This window comes from Rhineura floridana, chromosome 5 (genome assembly GCF_030035675.1).
Source record: "Rhineura floridana isolate rRhiFlo1 chromosome 5, rRhiFlo1.hap2, whole genome shotgun sequence".
Taxonomy (NCBI): domain Eukaryota; kingdom Metazoa; phylum Chordata; class Lepidosauria; order Squamata; family Rhineuridae; genus Rhineura; species Rhineura floridana.
The window spans coordinates 75,186,172-75,209,368 of NC_084484.1; the positions used below are offsets into that span (position 1 = coordinate 75,186,172).

The window sequence follows — 23,197 nt, forward strand, 5'->3', positions numbered from 1 at the left end:
CTCTCTTACTTCATTCAAACCTCTTCTGAAAACACTTATTTTCTGCAGGCTTGTCCATACTGGAGTTGACTGCCTGTTTACGGCTGTTTGTGTCCCCATTTAATTTGTGTAGTCCACATGATTTTACCCTCAAATAACAACAGCCTTGATCCTGTCCCCCTATAAATCCAGGTTTTCCCAACATGGGGATAATCTGATATTAGGGAAAATCCAAACCACTCAATTCAGAGGTTTGTTGTGGTGATTTTGGGTTGGTTGATTGATCATTCGTCATTTTCTGCTACTCCCCTTTCCACACCCATGATTTCCTCTGTGCTTTCATTTCTTTTCCAGCACACTTCTGAATGGAGGAGTATATATTTCATTGGATCCCTCAGATTTGCACAAAATCAGAAAGTTGCTCAAGCAAACCACATTAAAAACTTCTACACCAGATATTGCACAGCACTGTTAAGTGTGCACTGACTGAGAATTTACATTTGCCGGACTTGACTGCATGTTTTTGTGCACTTTCTTGGTCGGAAAATAGTTTTTTAAAAAACAAGGTGTATGCACAGCAATCTGCGTGCACGTCCTGTCAAACTTAATTGGCAAGTCAGAACCAACAAATTAGCAGACATGGGGCTCATCCAAACGGAGCAGGATAATCCATGTTTTCCATATCCGGTTCGTCATCTGAGAGTCCTCACTTTGCCTGTTTGTTTGCTCTTTCCCAATAAAAAAAACCATGCTTTTTTTGCACCCACACACAAAGCAAGAGGACCTGTACTTCTTCTCGCTTTTTCCCAGCTCCGCCCATAACACTCTCCCCATCAGCCAATTGGTCCGCAAAAATATGACGTATCCTCCTCTCCACCTTTGCAACAAAGCACAAGGTGCATGCACTTGAACGTATGAGCGCGAAAGTTTGAATTTCCAGTGGCTGTAATGGAGTTCCTTGCCGCTCAGCACTATGGAGCAGGGCCAGCCGGGGGGGGGGGTCTCCAGGTGCCTATACGTCAATAATTACTGCATTTTGGTTGGTTTGTTTTGCAATATCTCGCAAAACCAACTGTATGCTTTTCTACCTTTATGCAAAAGCGACCGCTCCTCTCCCTTTTCCTGAAACACATGCCGAAGTTCATTGTTTTTAAACACACACAGGGAGAGCAAGCAGGTCTTTGCAGGAGTGGGGGGGAAAGCGGGGAGGGGGGAGGTGCAGCTCTGGTGCCCAGCACCAGCCAGCAAGCCGCCACCACCGCCAGCAGCAGCAAAGCAGCTAGGACCCCCTCCGAGCCGCCCCATCCATGCCGGTTTCCAGGCAGTTCTGCTGCAGGGCTAGGATCTGAGCCGGGGGGCATCGGAGAGGGGTGCGCAGAGCTCAAGGGGGTGGGTGAGCGCCAGGAGGGGCGCTATGTTGCATGGAGGGGGCGTCGGCGAGCCGAATCAGGGAGTTTCCCCCACTGTGTGCCGGCGAGCAGGTTGCCCAGAGGAGAGGCAAGTTAGGAGCACCTCGGCAAAGAGCAATGGTGGGGTGGGGGAGAGAGAGCCCGTTCCCCCCTGGGCAGCCGGAGTCCCCCTGCAGCCTCACTCTGTCACTCTGCCGTCCTTAGCATGGAGGACGCGCTCGCCTCTCCCTTCAGGTCCAGCAGCCTTTGCTCTCATTGGTTCCTTTTTCCCGGGCTTTCCCCAGACATTCGCGCACATGCGCAACAGTGGAAATCTGTGATTGGCTGAGAATGAGGGAAGGGGTATGGGGAACCGCCCAAGAACCGCCCATCAAACACCCACAGCTATAAAGTCCGCGGTAGTGCATCCAAGCACCTGAAGGTACAGCGGATGATTCCCGATTTAAAAAAGGAAATCACATTTTTTGCGGTAATGCTGAAGCGGATTTAACCGCGCAAAAATGTGCAAAAGCACGTGAGGTCATCTGGATGACTGAAAAATAATGAACACACAAAGCGATCATATCGCACATTATACAGTCCTCTGGATGAGCCCATGGACAAACACAAAAGGAAACACCTACTGATATGAGTGGGAAAGATTGGAATTGCTCCTCATGTATATCATAAATATTAGCAGAGCTTGGAAAAGTTACTTTTTTGAACTATAACTCCCATCAGCCTCAGCCAGCATGGCCACTGGGTTGGACTGCTGAGAGTTGTAGTTCAAAAAAGTAACTTTTCCAAGCTCTGAATATTAGGCTGGTGCCATCTCTGCTATCTTTTCGGGGCCTTTTGAAGACTTTCCACTTTCAACAAGCCTTTTAGGTGGAGACCTATCCCAGTCTGTGTCTGTGTTAGAATTGCTTAATAAGTTTTTAAATAATGCTTTTAACCCTTTTTTAAAAGTTGTTTTTTAAAAAATGTTTTTAACACTGTTTTGTTTTAATGTATTTTAATATCTGTTTTTATGTTTTAAAGTGTTTTTAGCGCTTTGTTTGCAGCCCTGGGCTCCTGCTGGGAGGAAGGGTAGGACACAAATTAAATAATAAATAAATGTACAAATTTAAATATGTGCAAGTTTGGATTACTCTGATCTAATTCAAATGGGAGGAAGTGGATGAACAGTTAAATGATGCTCAAATGTGGTCAAGTCCTGTGAAGCCTTTGTTACAACCCTCTGGTTCTCCTGCCCTACTGTAACTCAGCCTATACCAGCGCAACTGAAACAACTACATAATCATTCCCTGCTTACACCGTCTCCACCTTCCTCTGTTATTTTCCCTGAGACAGATTTTCGATTGTAAGCTCCTTGGGGTAGGGGCCTGGCCTCTTGTACTCTGTAGAGTAACATGCACCCTGATGATGATGATATCATACTGGAATGTCCTCAAGAGAAGGGCCAGCTGCTGGTAAGGTATGGTTTTGTGCTCAATTTGATAATAAAAATGTTAAGGTACATATCTATTAACCAAACTGCTAAACAAATACACATCAGCAATAAGGACTCACTGGAAATACTGCTGTACTCAGCAAAACAGTGTATTTCCCTGAGAAAGAATTAAAATATCCTCTCAGTCACTTGTCTCTTTAAGCATGTTTAGCTCCACTTCATGCCAATTAGGTTACTACTGATGAACATCTCAACTTATGTTGAATCTCAGCCACACCCTCAAACGTTCCTTTTAGTTCTGGTCACTCTCACTGAGAAGAACTCTTCCATGCTAATTACTTTGTGATCAGTCAAGGAGCTCAGGATGGCTACAACAGCAACAACAAAAATTATTTATTTATTTATTTAGTCCATTTATATACCGCTTATATTTAAATAAAACTCTAAGCGGTGTACAAGTCCAAACATCTTAAAACAACAACTACAAAAAACAATAAAATACAGTTAACTGAACAAAACATCCTCTTTAGTATCAACATAATATAAACATTGCATATAAAACTAAGTACAAGAAATACAAGAAAAAAACATAATATACATAATAGACTAAACAGAATATTCCCTACGTTTCAAGGAAAAACAAACATGTTAAAACAAGCTTATTTTAAAACATAATAAATTAAATCAGATTTCTTAATCACAGTATAATAAAAAAACAAAACAATTAAAACAGCTGGCCCCCATTATATCAGAAGTTTGTCTGATATAAAACTACTGCTACTTATAACAACAATAAACTATCTCTGAGGTTAGACTGAAGCATAGTGGCCTGGTTCACACAGAATGCTAAGCCATCACTTGTTTAACCTAACTATGGTTTGTCTGAAGTCCAAATCCATTCCAGCAAAATAATCATGGTTTGTTTTCTGCCTACAAACTATGATGTGAAGTGATAATTTGTTGTTGGCTTATGAACGATGGCTTGTTTTCTTTTAACTATGCTTTGGTGTTATGGCTGAACCCAACAGCCTTGCTGCTTAACCATGACTTGTCTGTCTTCCCCACCCCAGATGCTCATACTCATCAAGCTTCAAAAACACAAGGTAAGAGCAGCTGGAAAACAAGCCAAGTTTTAGAGAAACAAATCATGGCTTGTTTCCTCATATATGAGATGACATGGTTTGTTGAACAAACCGTATTTCAAACAAACCATGAATTTTTATTATGTGTGAATGCAGCCAGTGATTGGTTCAAGGTAATCAGTGGTCTTCATGACCCAAGTCCCACTGTTCCAAAAGTAAGGCTGAAATTCTATACATACTTACCTGGGAGTAAGCCCTACTGAACACACTTCTGAATAGACATGCATAGGATTGCACTGTAGCACTCCAACCATTTGCACTGCGCTACCTCTTTATGATGTACCTTAAGATGTGGCACCTTAGTGAAGGGGGCTTAGACTAAATGATCTCTTGTTCCCAGGCAAGTGTTCTTTCATATTTATGACCTATATCTAAATCTTCATTTCCAGCTTTTAGCTACTGCCATGGAAAACATCAAATGAATATGTCATTTAAAAAATTATGGCTGGCTTAACATTAGAGCCTAATACCTATAGAGATCATCCGCTGATACAGTCCTTAGGCTGTATCTAACCACCTGGGTGATATCCCATTCCCAGCTGCCAGAGAACTAGTATTGAGGGAGCTGCTGCTATGGGTGTGGGACTTGCTAGCAGTCCATTTTGATGCATTGTAGTGGGTGTAGAAAATTAGGTCCCTGACCATGAACTTACTGTATTGCCTCTAGGGAGGGGCATACAGATCACCTATTATGTTAGCTACACAAGGGGAATGATAAGATCAACGGTGTTATACAACTTATCTGAATGAGGAGAGTATAAAAACAAAATGGAAGAGTGCAGAGGGTCTAGCTGTTCAAAAGTTTCAGTGACATTTGACTATGCAATAATAGCAACTATCAGACCATGATGCCAACATTAGCTCCAGCAAAAACATTAAAACCTCTCTTTTCTAAAAGGAATCAGAATTCTTTTAACTATTTTAACTATTTTTTAAAAAAAATAGTTTTTAAGAAAATTACATAATTTGGGGAACTACATACTCTGCTGTTATCACATATATCAGAGCTGCAGGAGGGATCAAATTTTAGTATCTGGGCATCTCTTCTCAAGTATGCAAGGCCAATGCTTATTTTTTAAAACCCTAAAACATAATAATATGTTATCCTGGACTCAGCATCAATGTCTCTGGGTCTTATCCAAATAGAATCATCATTTCCCCCATTAGATTAACAGCAACACCAAGAGGAAAATGCAAGAAGAATGACTTGTCTGCCATGAAGGGTTTTCCAAAATTATAGCTGTGATGCAGTCTGTATCTTCAGAACAGTATGTGATAGAACCTTCATAAGGCTGCCCAAGAAATAGCATAGTTTGGTGTTAGTGCTCATCTTTTGCATACAGAAGGATCCAGAGTCAATTTCAGCTAATGGTCAGGTAGTAAGTGATGGGAAAGGCCTGTCCCAGACACCCTGAAATGCTGCTGCTAGTCAGAGTAGGCCAGGGATTGGGAACCTATGGCCCTCCAGATACTGTTGGAATCAAGTCCCATCATCCCCAGCCAGCATAGCCAATGGCCACAGAGCTGTAGTCCAACAACATCTGGAGGGCTACAAGTTCCCCATCTCTGGAGTAGACAATACTAGGCTAGATGGATGAATGATCTGACTCAGCGTAAGGCAGCATCACATGAGCTATTTCAGAATGCAGGTGGAGATTCTGTATGTTTAACATTTCCCTATGTCAGAAACCATCTGAATGGAGAAAGCTAATATGACAGAGAGAAAGCTTCTCTCTGACATGCGTTTTTCATGAACAAAAACGGCCTTTTTTTTTTACATAGAGAGGGAACCATTTACACTTTGAATTCTCCACCTGCATTTTGATATGGCACAGTTTAGGAGGGCTGTAGTGTATATTTTCCCCCAAATTTGTTTATCAAATATGTGAAATGAATATATTGGCTCTAATTTATTGACTCGGTATAACTCTATGTTAGAAGTTTGAGGCATTGCTGATAGTATGACACTGATGAATGCTTTGGGGCAATTCTTTTGCAAAAATATACCTGTCAAAGAGAAATGTGCTTTGGGATATACTCCTATTCAAAGAAATATTATCTTTAGTGCAGCCTTTCCTTGATCCTTCATTTTCTGAAACGCTAAATGACTTTATACAGATCCATGCTTGCTTTTTATTAATTTCCATTAGTGCTTGATTAGTTGAACACATTTCTGCTAGAAATGTATGTTTTAGAGCTCTCTTCTGATGTCTGAAAAGAAAAGATTTCTGAAGCCCACCAACCGAGGGAAGGGGCTGTCAGAGTTCACTTTGTCCATGGCCCTCTCAAACCTAGAACTGGCCCTGTTAGAAATTTTAGAAACAAGGAGGAGTATACAATATGTGTGTGCATGTTTCACTCCCTCTGAGATCAAGAACTAAAATTACGGCCCCTCCATACATCATTTTTATTGTGCATTCATAATGATTTGTGCTCATGGTGGTACCGGGCGGTTATACATGACCCTGCTTTCAATACTGTTTGTGCCTGCAAAACTTTTGAGCCAGTCATACTGCTTCATTTCCAATCGGTGCATGTCCCATAACTTCCTGCTGAAATCCTGTAACTTTTTATACCACAAATGTTCCACGGTTTGTTTGTCCCACTTTTGTTGTGCTATAGTGCAAGAATGCTTCTAGATGACAATAATATAATAACATTGGGGAAGCATTGCAGGACAACGAATAAAGCGGAATGATGCGTGGATGGCCCAGTATAAATCAACCACTAATGCACTATTATTGTGTCAATGACATAGTGCAAATGCAAAAACCAAAACCAAAACCACCAGTATGGAGTGGCCCTACTGTATATCACATTTCAGGGCCAAATCATACTTTCTGATGGCAGCCAACTTTGCTGCAGTTCCACTGCTGTGAGGAACACATAAAGCATGGGAGGAAGGGTGGGATATAAATCAAATAATAAATAAACAAAATGAAGGGAAGATACATGTTTCCAAAGCTCAATGGACATACACCAGGCAGCCGAGGCCATTCATGGATTCCCAGCACGTGACCCTTAGTTGTGTGGAGGCACAAGTTTCCTTTGCAGTTTTATGCTTCCCCTCAAGGATCTCCGGTGCAATTGTGGAAACCATGTCCGCTACCTTAATTTGTAAATCAGTCCTCAGTCCACATAACAGGCAACGTGATGCAGTGGCTAAAGCATTTGGGTTCAGATGTAAGAGAGCCAGGTTCAGATCCAGCTCCCTATTACATTTGCTCCAGGAAAACACACAAATTATACTAGAGGAGGAGTTCCTGAATGGTGGTCCGTGGACCACCAGTGGTCCATGAGCTTCATTCTGGTATTCTGTGGCATGTCTGCATGAAATATTCATTTTGATTTTCAATTATCTTCTATTGCTTCTTTTATTTCTTATATTGTATTTTATAGAATCATAGAGTTGGAAGGGGCCTATAAGGCCATCAAGTCCAACCCCCTGCTCAATGCAGGAATCCAAATCAAAGCATTCCCAACAGATGGCTGTCCAGCTGCCTCTTGAATGCCTCCAGTGTCGGAGAGCCCACTACCTCTCTAGGTAATTGGTTCCATTGTCGTATGGCTCTAACAGTTAGGAAGTCCTGATGTCCAGTCGAAATCTGGCTTCCTCCAACTTGAGCCCATCATTCCATGTTCTGCACTCTGGGATGATTGAGAAGAGATCCCGGCCCTCCTCTATCTGACAACCTTTCATGTACTTGAAGAGTGCTATCATATCTCCCCTCAGTCTTCTCTTCTCCAGGGAAAACATGCCCAGTTCTTTCAGTCTCTCCTCATAGGGTTTGGTTTCTAGTCCCCTGATCATTTCATTTCATTTCATTTTATTAAATTTATATGCCGTCCATAGCCGAAGCTCCCTGGGTGGTTCACAACAATCAACATAAAATACAATAAAATACAATGAAACACATATTTAAAACAGTCTTTAAAAGCTTAAAATCTAAAATTTAAAAACATAAACATTTTTACACATACTAAAATGCCTGGGAAAAGAGAAAAGTTTTAACCTGGCGCCGAAAAGATAGTAATGTTGGCGCCAGGCGTACCTCATCAGGAAGACTATTCCATAATTTGGGGGCCGCCTCTGAGAAGGCCCTCTTTCTTGTCACCACCCTCCGAGCCTTCCTCTGAGTAGGCACCCAGAGGAGGGTCTTCGATGCTGAGTGTAGCGTACGGGTAGGTTCATATCGGGAGAGGCGTTCCATCAGGTATTGTGGTCCCGCGCCGTATAAGGCTTTATAGGTTAAAACCAGCACCTTGAACCGGGCCCGGAAACATATAGGCAGCCAATCTTTGTTGCCCTCCTCTGAACCTGTTCCAGTTTGTCTGCATCCTTCTTGAAGTGCAGGGACCAGAACTGGATGCAGTATTGAAGATGAGGCCTACAGTGCTGAATAGAGGGGAACTAATACTTCATGCGATTTGGAAACTATACTTCTGTTAATGCAGCCTAATACAGCATTTGCCTTTTTTGCAGCTACATCACACTGTTGACTCATATTCAGCTTGTGATCAATGATAATTCCAAGATCCTTCTCACATGTTGTATGGCTGAGCCAAGTATCCGTTGAATGGAGGGAGGTGCCCAGAATGACAAAAAAGCTTGAGTAAAAAGTCAGTTTAATTCCATTTTACGCGTTGGGCTTTTTTTATACAATTTTAATTTACATAAATGGAATAAAACTGTGACTTTTTACTCAAGCTTTTTCGTCATTCTGGGCACCTCCCTCCATTCAACTGTTTCATTGAATGACATCCACTCTCTACCTACCTCTGAGCCAAGTATCCCCCATCTTATAACTGTGCATTTGGTTTCTTTTTCCTAAGTGTAGAACTTTGCATTTATCCCTGTTGAATTTCATTCTGTTGTTTTCAGCCCAATGCTCCAGCCTACCAAGGTACCTTTGAATTTTCTTTCTGTCTTCCACGGTATTAGCTATGCCCCCCAATTTTGCATCATCTGCATTATTATTGTATTATTATTTGAATTCTATGGAATGCAGACTGAAATACAACATTAGAAATAAAAAACAATAAAATACAATTAAAAATTATACAGCATCTAGCACAGTCACTACAATTGCTACAACAGGAAAAAAATCCTTAAATGGTCCACCAAGACCATCAGCAATTTTCAAGTGGTTCATGGGGGAAAAGGTTTGGAAAACACTGTGCTAGAATTTTTTGCAAGAACTACATGCACTGTAGATATCACAAAGACAGCTATAACCCATTGTCTATGTGGATCCTGGAACCCTTGTTTCCCATATACATGTATGTGGTTGTTTAAAGCAGAGCCACAACTTACATATTTGCTGTGGGAAACGCTAATGTAACACCAGTGTTTCCTGCACCAGCTGTAATGTACAGAGCCGCCCTTAGCCATGATATTCCTTGGCTAGCCTTTGGCAAGGCATCCTGTGTCTCTCCTCCTAATCTACCTCATATGGTTATTCTGAAGTTTAAAAAATGCAACTGAGCTTCTTGGAGAACATGCATGGTACAAAGTAAATAAAAATTACACTGAAGTGACATCTCAGGGAGCAGACAATATAACAGCAGTTGAATTAAAAGAAAAAAATGCACTTTGGAGATTAACCAATAGCCTGCTTCATCAAGTGCTGTGTCACAATTATACAAACCAATCTTTCTAGCCAGAGGCTAGAGCCTCACATGTTCTCCAGTGCATACGCTAAGTTCTTGTGTTCATAGGAAGCCATTTTGTAGGAGTAGAGGAATGTGAATGCACAACTGCTTCCTCCATTGAAATTAATTTGACTGCCACTGAGAGCCATGTGAACATAGTGTCGCTTCTACTTACCAAGATTGGGGGGGGGGGCAAGGTCAAGGCTTTATGTGTGCATTAGTGGGAGGAGGTCAGGACCCCAGGCACACCTGTGAAGCCAACCCAGCACTCCCTCCAGTGTGCCTGTGCAATCCCAACCTCACCACCACCCTAACCCCACATCATCCCAGTAAACGACAGCAACACTGCTGTCAGGAGGGCAGAGGCACAGCACTGTCCCACCATGCCAGCCGCTCCTGACCGTTACAATACTGTAATGTCTCTTTTTAAAAGAAAATTGATACAGTGAAACAGGAATGCTTATAATGTAAATGTCCATATGCATCTTCCATTTGCATACTTTTAAGCATGAATACTCATTCAGCTCATAAAACGCACAAACTATATTTTTCATCCCATTTTTAAAATCAACAATTAAAACAAAATACTCATTCATCTAGTTTCAAAAAATGTTTATTATATATGCTAACCGTTCTATCAAAAACAATTCTTGGGGGGAAAAAGCCTTGAAGAAAGCAGTTTCAACAGCTATGCCAACTATCTATATACTTGCTCACATCTGATGGGAATGATTCAAAACATATCATGACTGATAACACCGTAACTCTTCTATTCACCCAGGATTTTAAACTACATTTTATATGCTTATTAACCACTGTCAGTTTTATTATGTAGGTCACTCTGTTATAAGTTTTAAGTGTTTGGTGCTTTTTGTATTTGCTTTTTATTTTGTTCTTTGTTGCTGCATTTTACTATTTTTAATTTGCACTGTAAATGAACCTGGGATGTATAAAGGATGGCATATAAGTGTTCTAGGTACATAAATATATCCTGTTAACTGACATTGTGTAGCTATGGTCCTTCCACCACCACCTTGAAACAGCCTCTTCCCTTCCTTTTGTAAATACAGCATTATTACTTACCTCCCATCAATGGATTTGGTAGGTATGTTGGATGAGACTGGCTTTCTGATCCCTGGGATATGCTGGCATTTGCTTTTGCTCCTTTTACATCCATTGCAACACTGGACAGTCTGACTACTGTTATTTCACTTCACAGCTGAGATCATGAGAGTTCAAATTCCATCTTGCCTGTTAAAAAAATATCCCAAGTTCTATGAGTCATTTATTAAGCAGAATGTGTGCAAGGGAAGAACATTCTGCAGAAGACTGGGACTTACGTGCCAGCCTCAGATTTATAGGAACCCAAATACCTGGGCAATCCAGTTTAACAGAACACCTCTTCATTGACTGGGCTAAAAAGTACACAAAGATTTCGGGCACAGAGAACAAAGTGAGGGATGTGGCTGATGTCATATCCTTTCCAGAACCATGTCCAATCAGCAAGTCTGCCTTCTGTTTTTATAAAGAAAGGAACTTCTCAGTTGCCAAAAAAACAAGTCAGAAAGAGCCAGTTTAACTACCTCAGCAAACTCTGCCTTCAGGGGATTTATAACAGAGAGAAACAGAGAGAAAAGGGGGGAGTTTAGTGCCGTTTGCTTTTATCAGAAGACACAAATTAATTTGTTTTCAAACACAACATCAGACATTTAAAAAGAGTGTGATTACATGCAGAAATGGCAAACTGAATCCTTTTCGCACAGAAGTGATTGCCACATACCATGAGAATATTGAAACCACATGTTCAGAGAGCTGTGTTTTCAACTAGTCCTTTATACTTCCTATGGCATGAAAAGCACAGTGTTAGGCAGGCTTCTTTATGAAACTGCATTTTAATATTTTGACCCTAAATGAACTCAACACAATGCAGGATAAGGGAAAACAAAGCAAAACACCATTAAAACCAACACACCAATTAAAATAACAGTTTCATTCATCCATCTGCCATGCCCATCCATTTCTATTTAGATAATTAACATTACATTCAGTTTTGTGCATATTTTTAACTGAATAGAAACGATTAGCATTTAGCAACTTTATTAACTTAGTGGCCCTTCAAGGAGAAATGGCTGGCAACTCCCCAAGTAGAATTAAACAAAAACAGAGAAGCAACACCCACTCATGACCTTGGCCTAGGGCTGGCTGAGAACGCAAAAAAGGAGAAGAGTGGCATCTCATCACGGACTCAGCACTGGTCTCTGGAAGAGTGCAGAGACTGGAATGCATCAAGATGCTCTCTTCTATTTTTTTTTTAACTGAACTACATATATTTGTCTTTCACAATCCCTTGCAGTTTGGGACCAGGATACCTAAAAGATTATGTCACTCATTCCTATATAACCAACCAATCACTGTGTTCTGCAGGAGAAGGCATCCTGCAGATACCATCCTATCAGGTTTGTTCTGCATGATGTTGTAATCTGGCCTTTAGTATAGCAGCACCTACCCTTTGGAACTCTCTTCCACTGCATATCTCACAGACACCTCTTCTAATGCCTTTCAACAAGACATCTAAATGAGGCCCTTGCCCCAGCTGGTATCTGTGCTGGATTTGAAATTATTTAATGTATATGTTGTTGTTGGAGTGTGTGTGTGTGTATGTGTGTGCATACATTGTGTGTGTTGTAAAAATGTGTTTGTATATATGTAAGTGTTTTAACTGTTTTTATAGAGCTGGTGTGTAGTGGTTAGTGTGTTGGACTATGACCTGGGAGACCAGGGTTTGAATCCCCGCATAGCCATGAAGCTCACTGGCTGACCTTGGGCCAGTCACTGCCTCTCAGCCGCAGAGGAAGGCAATGATAAATCACCTCTGAATACAGCTTACCATGAAAACTCTATTCATAGGCTCGCCATAAGTTGGAATCGACTTGAAGGCAGTCCATTTCCATATATGTTTTATATGTGTTTGCATTATATTGTAAATCCCATACAAGGGAGCAACACATTCAGCGACAACAATAAAAGAAGAAATATTTTGAAAATTCTACATTTGGATCCCCCAGAGAAGAAAGGCCCTGGGGTGGATGGTGGTGAAACCAATGAGGAATATATCCTGGAATCTGATGATGATAAAGATGAATGGAAGACAGTGAGAAGGAAAAGACCTCAAAAAACATGACAGGATAAAGAAGAAAGGAACAATTATGATGGCAGCTATCCCCTGCAACACTCTCTGCGCAATTTGCCAAATTGCAGGAGATAAAAATTATATACTGTACATATTAAGCCAGGGTAACTAATTTTGTTTAGGCATTGCAGCACATATGGGAAAAAATAGAAAAGGCAATGAGAGGTACTGAGCTACGTGGCTATTCTATGAAGGAATAGAACAGTATTTGAGCAGTTTATTTCTGTTTATATAATTTTTACAGTGTAAGGGGGGAAGGGGGGATTTGATTTAATTTAATTTATATATATATATATTCTTTTTCTTAAGCTAATGGAACAAGCGGAACGTGAAGCATGTTTTGGGGGAAGAGTAACATTGATGTTAATTGGTTTATTATTAGCTTTAATGCTCACCACCACCACTCGCATCTGTGGTGTAGTCAAGGCTCAAAAGGTGGGGTATATTGGCGGGGTTAACTGAGAAAGGGGGGAGGGAAGTTCTGGAACAAGGGGAAAAGGGGATGGGAAGGGGAAAAGACGACCACCCATTTTAACTAAAAAAGGAGCCTATAAACAGTCTGAGTTGGTAATGTGCTCAAATGAATATAAAAGCTGAACTGAAGATCATTACATTAAACGTAAAGGAGATGGGTTCCGCAATAAAGAGAAATGGGCTGTACAAACTGGTTAAAAACCTGCAATCCAAGATCTTAATGTTGCAGGAAACCCATGGTGCAAAATTAACTGATGGTCTTTTAAACAACAAAATATGGAAGCATTAATTCTGAGCAAAGGGGTCAAATAAGGCAAGAGGAGTAGCACTATTGATTACGGATGATTTAGATTTTGAACCTACAAGAAGCTTTACAGATAAACAAGGAAGATTCCTTTTTGCAGAAGAAAAATTGGCCGGACTAGGATTAATTCACTAATAGGCAAAAAACTTTGCAGTTTAAGAACGTACCTATAGCCAACCGATATTTCTATCAAACTTTTAAAAGCAGGGAAATTGGGCAGCTATAGTGAATGCACTAGGGGAGCAGGAGACCTGACCTCCTCTCTGAGATATTGTACTGCCCTACAAATTTGTCACAGTACAAACATAGTTTGGGTTGGTCTTTCACAGTCCAATCTACTTCCTGTGTAGCTTGGAAGAATTTGGTAACATGTGCCTCTGAGCACATAACTGCCCAATTTCCATGCTTTTTAAAGTTTGATAGAAATATCTGTGGGCTATAGGTACATTTTTAAACCACAAGATTTTTTTTGCCTATTAGGGAATTTCTCTGCTTTTTAATCTGGGAGGTAAGAAATGGGATCCTGCGCAAGTTTGCTGAGAACAGATTGATCATTTGCATGTTTATTGAATTCAGTGGGATTTACTTCCCTGCAATCATGTTTAGGTTGGGTGTAACTGACCACTGGTGGTAGGAGGAGGGAAGGAAGAAGAAGGGCAGGGGTAGGGAAGGAGGAGGGAGGGGAGGAGGAAAGGCAGAGGGGACAAGGGGGAGGGGAGCAGGTGGGAGGAGAAGGGGAGGAGGAAAAGGGGAGGTTTGATCATTTGCATGCTTATTGAGTTCAGTGGGATTTACTCCCATGCAACCATGCTTAGGATAGATGAAACTGACCAAGAGGAAGGGAGAGCTGAGAGTTGCTAGGAGACGCCACTCTGGCCACTAGAGCTTTGTCAGGGGAATAGGAGTCTCCTCTTAGTACCCTTCACAAACTACACTTCCCAGGATTCTTTGGGGGAAGCCAATTTGTCAAAAGTTATCCAAGTTATCATTGAGTTCCAGCCAAAAATTCTTAAATTAATTAAAAATCAGTCAGGCATTTTTTTTAACTTGTAACTGCAGAAGATGAAGGTCAGAGTATGGGGCAAGGTCAGCAATAGGATTATAGATACTCTGTGAGCATGGCTGATATTTAATTAATTTCAACAGATTATGAGAACTCTGACAGAAAAAAGTCCAAAAAGGGTCTGGTTTTTCTCTCTCTCTTTTTACACTTTGAACTCTCAATTCTCTTTGTTTTGTGTATCACCATGAACATTTAGAGGGTTGTTAAGCAAGCATTTCTGAGTTCAGGACTATAAGTTTTGTAAGGCTTTGTTTTGAAATGAGTTTATGGGAAGCATCAGAATGGCATGGGGTATTTTCAATTTAACATTGTGGAATGCGAAAAATCCATGCTGACTATAGTCTACAGCCACTCTTGTGGCTGTATAATACATGGATGCGTCTGACAGTCTGGTTACTGACTTAATTTCACATAACTGACAGAGAACTAAAGCAGCAGCAGGAGTTATATATCAGAAATGAATGATGAGAACTGGCAGGGCAATGTATGAACAGTAGCATTATGTCTGCTTTCACTATGCCCATTATCCAGTCTTTTCAACAATGCATGTTTTTCACTATACTATAAAAATAATGGCAAATCAGAGTCAATTGAAATTTCCCACACTACTGGTTTTGTTTTTTTAATCATCATTCCCTCTATTTCTGATGTTGAGATATAACTGCCATCACTTATGTATCCAAAATGGACTACCGTTCTGCATGCACAAGAGGAAACTATTAGTAGCTTTGTGGAACCCTCAAGTTTGTAGGAGAAAGAAACCATGTTGGGGGAGGGCCTGAAAAGGCAGGTCTCCAAAGACCCCCTAATGAACATGCTCAGTAGTCACAGAATGCTGACCCAACTGTTGGGGAAGATAGAACAATGGGTGGGAGAAGGAATGGGGTATCCTGGGCATGGCATGGCTGACTAACTGGAACATTGAGAAGGAACATACCAAATTACAACATTTTGTTGCAGGTCCCACTTGTACTAGTAAATTCCAATCTTTAGCGCTCATACCATGTTCAGTATGTACACAAATGAATACACACACTGTGGCAGCCAAATCCTATCCCCAACCTACAGATGTTCAGTTGAAGGTCAGAAATGATCCTGTGTACAAACTGTACATGCACACAAAACATGAGTACAAGCGCTGTCCACATAATTGGGAACCTTGATTTTTGCAGTGTCAATCATGACCTTCAACTGATCGCATGTGTGTCAGGGGAGGCCTTGCTACTGTGATCCTACAGCTCCTTCCGCTTGTGTTCAGTGTACTTGCATAGAACATGTGAAGAGGACTATTATAGGATGAGTGGAATGTATGTGGAGAGAGCGCTCTATATTGCAAGGATCCCAAGGGACATATTGTCCTGGGGTGTGATCTAGCCACTAATACGTAAACCTGCTCCTACCCCCATTCTGCTTCTTCACCTCTTCTGGCTTTAAATGTGTATCCAAGGGTGGTATGCATGCTGGCGTCTCCCCCTCTACAGATAATTGTTGTCATGAGCTTAAGTGGAACACTGTCATTTAGACAACTCCTGGGACAGGTAGGGATGGAGGGGAAATTTGATTTGGTTCACATTTAAAGCTGAATGCATGAAATCTGCAATTTCCACAATAATATGAGCTCTGAAACACAGTCATCTTTAAAAATTTGCATTTATCAAAATTTTGCAATGCAGTTCTCCAAATAATGTTTTTAAAAATGCAAACATTATGGGAAAGTGTGCATAAAAACAAATATATTTGTGAAAATAACATACAAACATGAATTATGAGAAATTGCTTGCAAAAATGTGTACATTAGTCAAAACTGCATACAAAAGTGTGTTTAGTAGGAGAAATTTGCACTAAATGCTGAAGAATTTCATGAGGATTTTTTTTTTAAAATTGCAAATTGCTACAGAACCAAATTTAAGGCTGGAAAAATGAGAAACTGAGAGAACCAAAATTAACAGCTCTTTCCGTCCCAAGGCATAAGTTTGGGGTGGTTACTCATTAGTAGATAGGCTCTTAGGAAACAGATTCAGCCTATTACTTGGTTCTTGTCAAAAGTACCTTTGCTATGGATCTTAAACAAATGACTGAATTGCTCATAATTAGAAAGAAACTTCCTTCCATGTTGATGTTACATAACAAACCAACAGAGGTGGATGGGTTGTTTGGAAACAATCCCATTTTGAAACAGCAAGGCCAAGGCTAAATACAGACTGCTGGACTAGTTAGGCCTGATGCCTGCTGCGGGCTCACTTTTTGAATGGGGCAAAATTGTGGCCAGCAGATAGCTCCCTTCAGAGAAACTCTAGAGTCTCTAGACCTTAAGAAAACTCATGGGATCTTACCTAGTCATACTAGATCCCCAGACACTTCCTTTCAGCTTGCTATCAGAAATGACCTTAGAGAAGCAGGGAAGAGGAAGAGGAAGTAAACAGGAAGGATATGACTCTTAGCACTTGGAGCAATCTCCTTCCTGTTCCCTCCCTCTCTCTGCCACTTCACTGCTGTACCAGTTTCATTTCTTCCAGCAAGCTGAAAGGAAGTCTTTAGGGATCCAGTATGAATAGGTAAGATCCCACAAGCTTTCTTGAGGCCTAACATTTCTCCCAAGAGGCCTATCTGCTGGAGATGGCTAGCGGTTTTTACTGGAAGGAAAGGAAGCAAGGCCATTGCTTAGCAACCAGGTGACACTGCTAGTCTTCTGTCCTTATTCTGAGACAAGGAATAGAGCTGGCAGAGAGGGGAAACATGAGGTGCTTGAAGAAGCCGAGTTTTTTCTCATACCTTCCCTGCCTTCTGCCTAATGACCCTGGAATTGATGTCCAAAACATTCTCATGGATTTTTTACGCTGTTGTGGCATCAGCTTTTTAGATAGATAGCAGTAGCAAGCTGATGATACACATTAAAAGCCTTGCGGCCTACTGCCGAAATAAAGCATAGACACCGTTTATTGGGTTGAATCATGGGCCACTTTATTAAACAGAATACAATCAGCATAATGGACCGGCAGGGGGTAAATAAAGTGCGGGAGAATCCTGCTGAGCCAGGCAAAGCCTGCTTGCAGCTATAGGGCGACCAGACCTTGTCTGAGCCAGGGGCTGCCCTGTGCCAGACCCCCAGCTCAGGCAACACCCCGAGGATGTGTAGGGGGTCCAACCCACGTCACCGCCCCCTGGGGCCCTGAAATCCTGAGCGGATGAGGCACGTTGGCCCCAAAGGCGGCACGTATTCTGCCCCCGGGCCATATAGCCCTGAGCTGCAGGCCTCCGGACCGCCTATCACCCCCAAAGGTGCCTAAAGGTGGCACCTAGCTGCCTTTCCCTTTTAACCCTTTTCCCGCACTTCTTTGCCACAGAAGGGGGACAAGCCTCTGCTTAGTCCCCCTTCACCCCACACCGCATAAAAATTTCACGTAGGCCCCCCTGCAGGTCCATTAAGAAGACATCATTCCCCGTGTCTGTCAGATGCACACCGTCTGGCCGAAACAACTCGACCCTGTCATGTCTAATTTCTGGATGGTGAATGACTGAACCCCCAGCGTCCATAAGTGCCCTCTGAATTTACCTGTTCACCTTCTTGCAGGCTCTGTCCATCCCCCGCGGATCACCCGTGCACCTCCAGCTCCTGTGCGGCAGGATGTCCGACCACACCAAGTGCACCCCCAGCCAGCGACGTGCAATGGCCCGGAGGTCACTACAGGCTTGCTCAATCAGTGCCTTGCCCTTCAACAGGCCCAAGTCATTACCTCCCAGGTGGATAACCAGAAACTGGGGGACCGCCCGCTCCACTGCCGGCTGGAACAATGCAGGAAGGAGCCCATCCCAACGCATCCCACGGCGGCCGAGCCAGTGCACCAAGGCCCATTGACTGAGCCCCAGCTGCATGCCAAAACGTGACTTCGCTGCTCTGCGGCCTGCCCAGAAAACCATGCTGTGGCCGCAGAGTAGGATGCGTGCCTGCTCCATTCCTTTCCAGCGGCCTGTCAAAAATAATAACAATGAATGTCAGGAGGCAGAGTAATAATTAGGAGCCGGCCTTCTGCGACTCCACCAGTGGTCTAATATAAGTTTCATACGCATTCGAACGCCACCTGCCCATTTCCTGTAGCCTATCCTTTGGGAAGCCTAGGTGGGCAGCAGTGGAGGCCGCACCTATCCTGAAGGAGTGTGTCCCAAACTTTCGAGGGTCAACGCCCAAGTTGTGCAGCACGGCCTTGGCCACCGTCCAGAACTGGTACTTGGTGAGGGGGTGAGTGTCCTTGTGTGTGAATAGATACCCCGGGTGCGGCCCCCGAACCGCTGTAAAGCGCCGCAGGGCTGTGATGGGGCAGATCTCCTTTTGCTGGCAAGGGGCTAACGCTATCAGCCGTCCCTTTCCATGTTGGTCCGTCTTGGAACGTCTAAGTCACAGGAGGGCACGCTCTGCCTCCCAGCTGAGGTCCGAGACCATAAGGGCCCGATAGGAGCCATCTGCCTTTGATCCCGCCACCACCTCCCCAATTCTAAAGGCCCCAAAAAACAGGGTGAGGGCGGCTGTGTGAAATAGCCGTTCTTCGAAAGGGGAAGAACATAAATCCCTCCACTGCCCCTGCAAGCCAAACAGCAGTTCTGGGGAGATGGGAAGGCGGGCATCAGGGGTGCTTGGGCACCCACGGGACCAGCCCTCCATCATGCGGCAGACCCTGAAGTCGCCCGTGTGGTTCTGGAAGCCCTGGGCCTTTGCCAGGAAAGAAAGCCCTGAGAGCTTACCTCTGATAGTCCTAACTGAGAGGCCCCTCCCCTTTTCCTTCACGCAGAACGCCATAAGATGCTCCACAGGTATGGGCCACTCCTGTGCATAGCCTCTGGACTCCCTGAAATGTGACAGCTCCCTACCTGCTCCCCGGTAGCTGGACATGGTGCTGGGTGCCACGGACAGGTTTATGGCCCTCTCCGCTTTCTTCCTCCAATCTGCCATAGCGCTGGGGGAACCACCTCCGGTTGAGCCCTTGCCCACGGTGCCAGCTGGCGGAACCTCTCCATCTGGTTCCGTGATAGAGCATCGGCAATATTGTTATCAATACCTGGTACGTGGCGTGCCAGGAACAGGATATTATAGCGCAAACATTGAAGCACAAATGCTTGCACCAGGCTCATGACATTGGAGTTCTTTGAAGACAAGGTGTTGATAACCTGTACTGTGGGGAGGTTGTCGCACCAAAAGTGGACTGTGGAGTTACACAAGTTCTCGTGCCAAAGGGGCACGGCCACCACAATGGGAAAGAACTCCAGGAACGTAAGGTTCCGGGTTAACCCGGCCTGCGCCCATTCTTGTGGCCAGCTACCCTGGCACCATGCGTCGTTAAAAATAACCCCAAAACCACAGGAACCTGAGGCGTCTGAGTGCACCTGCAGCTCGGCTTCCAGCAGGCGCTCCCTCCTCCATAGGGATATCCCATTGAATTCCCGTAGGAAGGTGGACCACACTGCCAGGTCGGCCCTAAGAGTGGCTGTGACCCGTGTGTGGTGGTGTGGGTGCGATAGACCAGCCATGGTGTCGTACATGCGTTGCATAAATGCACGCCCGGGTGCCACCACCCTACACGCAAAGTTCATGTGACCAGCCAGCTCCTGCAGGGTGGCCAGCATCACCTTCCTGGATTGGATGACCTCCGTGATTTTCCCCCTAAGGGCCACCAGCTTGTCCTGAGGGAGCCCACAGCACTGGGCTATGGTGTCGATCTCGATGCCCAGAAAGGTGAGACTTGTGGATGGTCCCTCGGTTTTCTCAGCTGCGAGGGGGACCCCGAGTTCCTCCGCCAGCCCTGCGAAATGGGCCATAAAGGCCTTACAGGTGCCGGCGTTGGCAGGGCCGGCAAACAGGTAGTCATCCAGATAGTGCACCACAGATTGCAGGCCTGCCCTACCCCTGACTGCCCACTCCAGGAACGAACTGAAGCGCTCAAACACCGAACATGAAATCGAGCACCCCATGGGTAATGCCCTATCCATGTAATATCTGCCAGCGAACATAAAGCCCAGCAGTTCAAAGTCCCGTGGGTGAACCGGGAGGAGACGGAAAGCTGACTTGATGTCACATTTCCCCATGAGGGCCCCAGTCCCGCAATTCTTAACCATCTGCACCGCTGAGTCGAATGATGTGTAGTGGACAGAACATAGTTCCGGCGGGATGAAGTCGTTGACAGACTCGCCCCGAGGGAAAGATAGGTGGTGTATGAGGCGAAATTCGCCTGGCACCTTTTTGGGAATGAGGCCCAGTGGAGAAGCTCTAAGGGAGGGCACGGGTGGCACTGCGAAGGGGCCCAATACTCTGCCAGCCTTAACCTCCTTGTCTATTTTGTTTTGCACGACTGATTCCATGCCCAACACTGATTTGAGATTGCGGGACATAAAGGCCCGCCTGGGGCCCAAGTAGGGAATCCTAAACCCCGTAGTGAAGCCTTCCAGCAGAAACTGTGCATCTGGGACGAGTGGGTAATGACTAAGTAAATCCTGGAGCTTCGTAAGCTTAACTGGGCTGGGGCCCTTTTCCTTGAGCTGTCCCAGGAGCCCCCGGCTTCCTAGAGCCAGCGGGGTCCCTGCCCCTAAAGGGGCAGCCCCTGGGGCAGCCTGTGCAGGTGTGGGGCCCTCCACATATCGCACACTCATGCCGGAATCTGCAAGAGCTCCGACCACAGTGGCCTCGGGAGCTAAACTCCCAACAAAGCAGGCGGGGTTGAACCCCCTGCCCCGCAGGCCCGCGGGAAGGAGCTGCGGCTGACTGCCTAGCTAAGAGGTGTCCACTGTCCATCCTGTCCCCAGCTACAGGCTTGGAGTGGGACATAAACTGAAGCCACAGGTCTGGCTCCTTTCTGTCCCAGGGGAGTGAAGTATCAAAGGCAGCCCTCATGCGGAACGCCTGATCATAGGCGAGCCATGCCGTCCCTTGGAACTCAGAGTAACCCCGATATATAATGTCGAGGTATTTAACAAGTACTGAGCCCTTCTGCGGATGCTTCTGCATCACCACTCCCATGTAAGTTAGGAATGCTGGGAGCCAGTTAGGCCAAGTGTGCTCTATACGTCGCCGCCTGGCTTTATCCGTCTCCGTCTCCTCCCCTTTGTCCTTGTCCCTCTTGGCTGGCTCCCTATATAACAGGGAGAACAGATCCACATACTCCCCTTTCCATATTTTTTCCTTGGTGGCAGGCAGGAGGTGGAAGCCTAGAGGGGCAGATGTCTCCCCAAAAGCATCATCCCCCACTGAGCCTAGTGGGTCATCATTCTGTGCTAGAGGGGCCACGGGTGAGAGGACCCCCTTACCTGCCAGCGCCCCCACCGGTGACTGCCACACCTGCCCACAGGCCTCCCCCAACTGCTGCCGAGGTGTCCTATCTCCCATCCCTGCGGGACGCCCTGATTGCCCATAGCCCTCCGTCATAGCTGGCGGAGAAAAGGGCCAGTATGGAAACCCCATGGGGGCCAGTTCCACTGCGGTTGACCCTGTGGTTGTACACAGAGAGGGGACTCACCCAGTGTGCCATCTGATGTGGACCCTCTGGAGGTCTGAGAGGTGGGAGCTGTCCCCGACGCTGCACCAGTTGTCCTCACGTCAGCCCTGCTGGGCCCAGCCTCCAGCGTGTCCAGCCGAGCTAGGATGGCGTCAATAGCAGTGTTGTTAGCCCCATTCCCGGTGCACTGTGTTTTCGCATGGGCTGACTTAGCTGGTGGCTCATTTGCCCTTGCAGGCCTAGATTGTGCCCGGGGGGCCTCGGGCTGCAAGCCACTCTGGGGCACGTTAGGCTGGCGTAAGCCACCGTGCGGTGCATTGGGCTGGCCTGAGCCACGCTGTGGCATCTCAGGTTGCTGTGGGCTGCGCTCCAGTGCTTCCAGCCTAGCCAGAATGGCTGCCCATGGTGGCCCATTGTCCTCCAAAGCCGCCGGGGGCGGGCGCCCCCCCTTTCCTCTCAGGGCCTTGCCTTTTCCCTTCGGCCCACCTTGCCCCTTCTTGGGTGGCATCCTTAGTTTGCAGAAGTGGGAGTGGGCCCAATAAACCTGGCAACACCAGTGATACTATGGCCTGAGCACAACCCAACTAAGGAACGGCCAGTGATCGGGGGGGGCAAAACAGCCGCTGCCAGCGGCCGGTGCTGTCCGCTAATTCCACCCACGTGCTTACTTTGGGCAGGCGATATGCCGCGGCAAGGAAGGGGGGCCCGCCTGCCTCAGCTAGTGCTAGCCACTTAGGAAGGGTGCCGATCTACCGCCCAAAGGGTGGCTCCGTGTGCCAACCGCAAGGCCGCTGGGCCACCAAGGAGCTGTAGAGGCCCGCCACAGCTGGGTTGGCCTTCCCTCTGCCTTCCACGCGACGGAACAGCCGCCGGGAAGAAGAGCGCCCCCCGGAACCTTTGGCCGCAAGGCCTCTTATGTGCCGCCGCCTCTGCTGCCATTGCTCTGTGCGGGCTCTTCCTTCCCGCTGTTGTGCAGCTGAAGCTGATGCAGAAGCTGAAGCTGGAGAAGCCGCCACCGCCGCTGCTGCTGCTGCCGTTGCCGCCGAAATTCAAAGGAGGGCGGGAAGCCGGCAG

At 45.3% G+C, this 23,197-nt stretch overlaps 2 protein-coding genes across 4 annotated transcripts in view; both read right to left on the bottom strand.

The window, feature by feature from the left end:
- ASB9 (ankyrin repeat and SOCS box containing 9) overlaps positions 1-17,060 on the bottom strand; it is a 30,847-nt gene extending 13,787 nt beyond the window's left edge. The window contains exons 1-2 of one of the 3 annotated variants that reach the window (XM_061627168.1): positions 16,979-17,060; positions 10,698-10,865 (exon numbers count right to left, since the gene is read on the bottom strand). In XM_061627168.1, the coding sequence (XP_061483152.1) occupies positions 10,698-10,791 (94 nt within the window). In that variant the 5' untranslated portion in view covers positions 10,792-10,865; positions 16,979-17,060. Of the gene's footprint in view, positions 1-10,697; positions 10,866-10,954; positions 11,092-16,978 lie in introns of those variants that run through there. The other 2 variants (XM_061627167.1, XM_061627166.1) reach the window with 2 other exon arrangements.
- A 280-nt stretch (positions 17,061-17,340) lies between these two features.
- Positions 17,341-22,680, bottom strand: LOC133386070 (uncharacterized). Its single transcript, XM_061629696.1, has 3 exons — positions 22,145-22,680; positions 18,380-18,613; positions 17,341-17,345 (listed from the first exon to the last, which is right to left on the bottom strand). Exons 1-3 carry the CDS (start codon positions 22,629-22,631, stop codon positions 17,341-17,343), a joined length of 726 nt encoding a protein of 241 aa, XP_061485680.1. The 5' UTR covers positions 22,632-22,680.
- Between the last annotated feature and the right edge of the window lie 517 nt (positions 22,681-23,197).

Bases quoted from the DNA above. Each gene is read 5' to 3' on its own strand.
- LOC133386070 (XM_061629696.1), bottom strand. From the start codon at position 22,631: ATGCCACCCAAGAAGGGGCAAGGTGGGCCGAAGGGAAAAGGCAAGGCC. The intron at 18,614-22,144 runs GTGAGTCCCCTC...TATTTTTGACAG, and splicing joins CACATCAGATGGCACACTGG to GCCGCTGGAAAGGAATGGAG.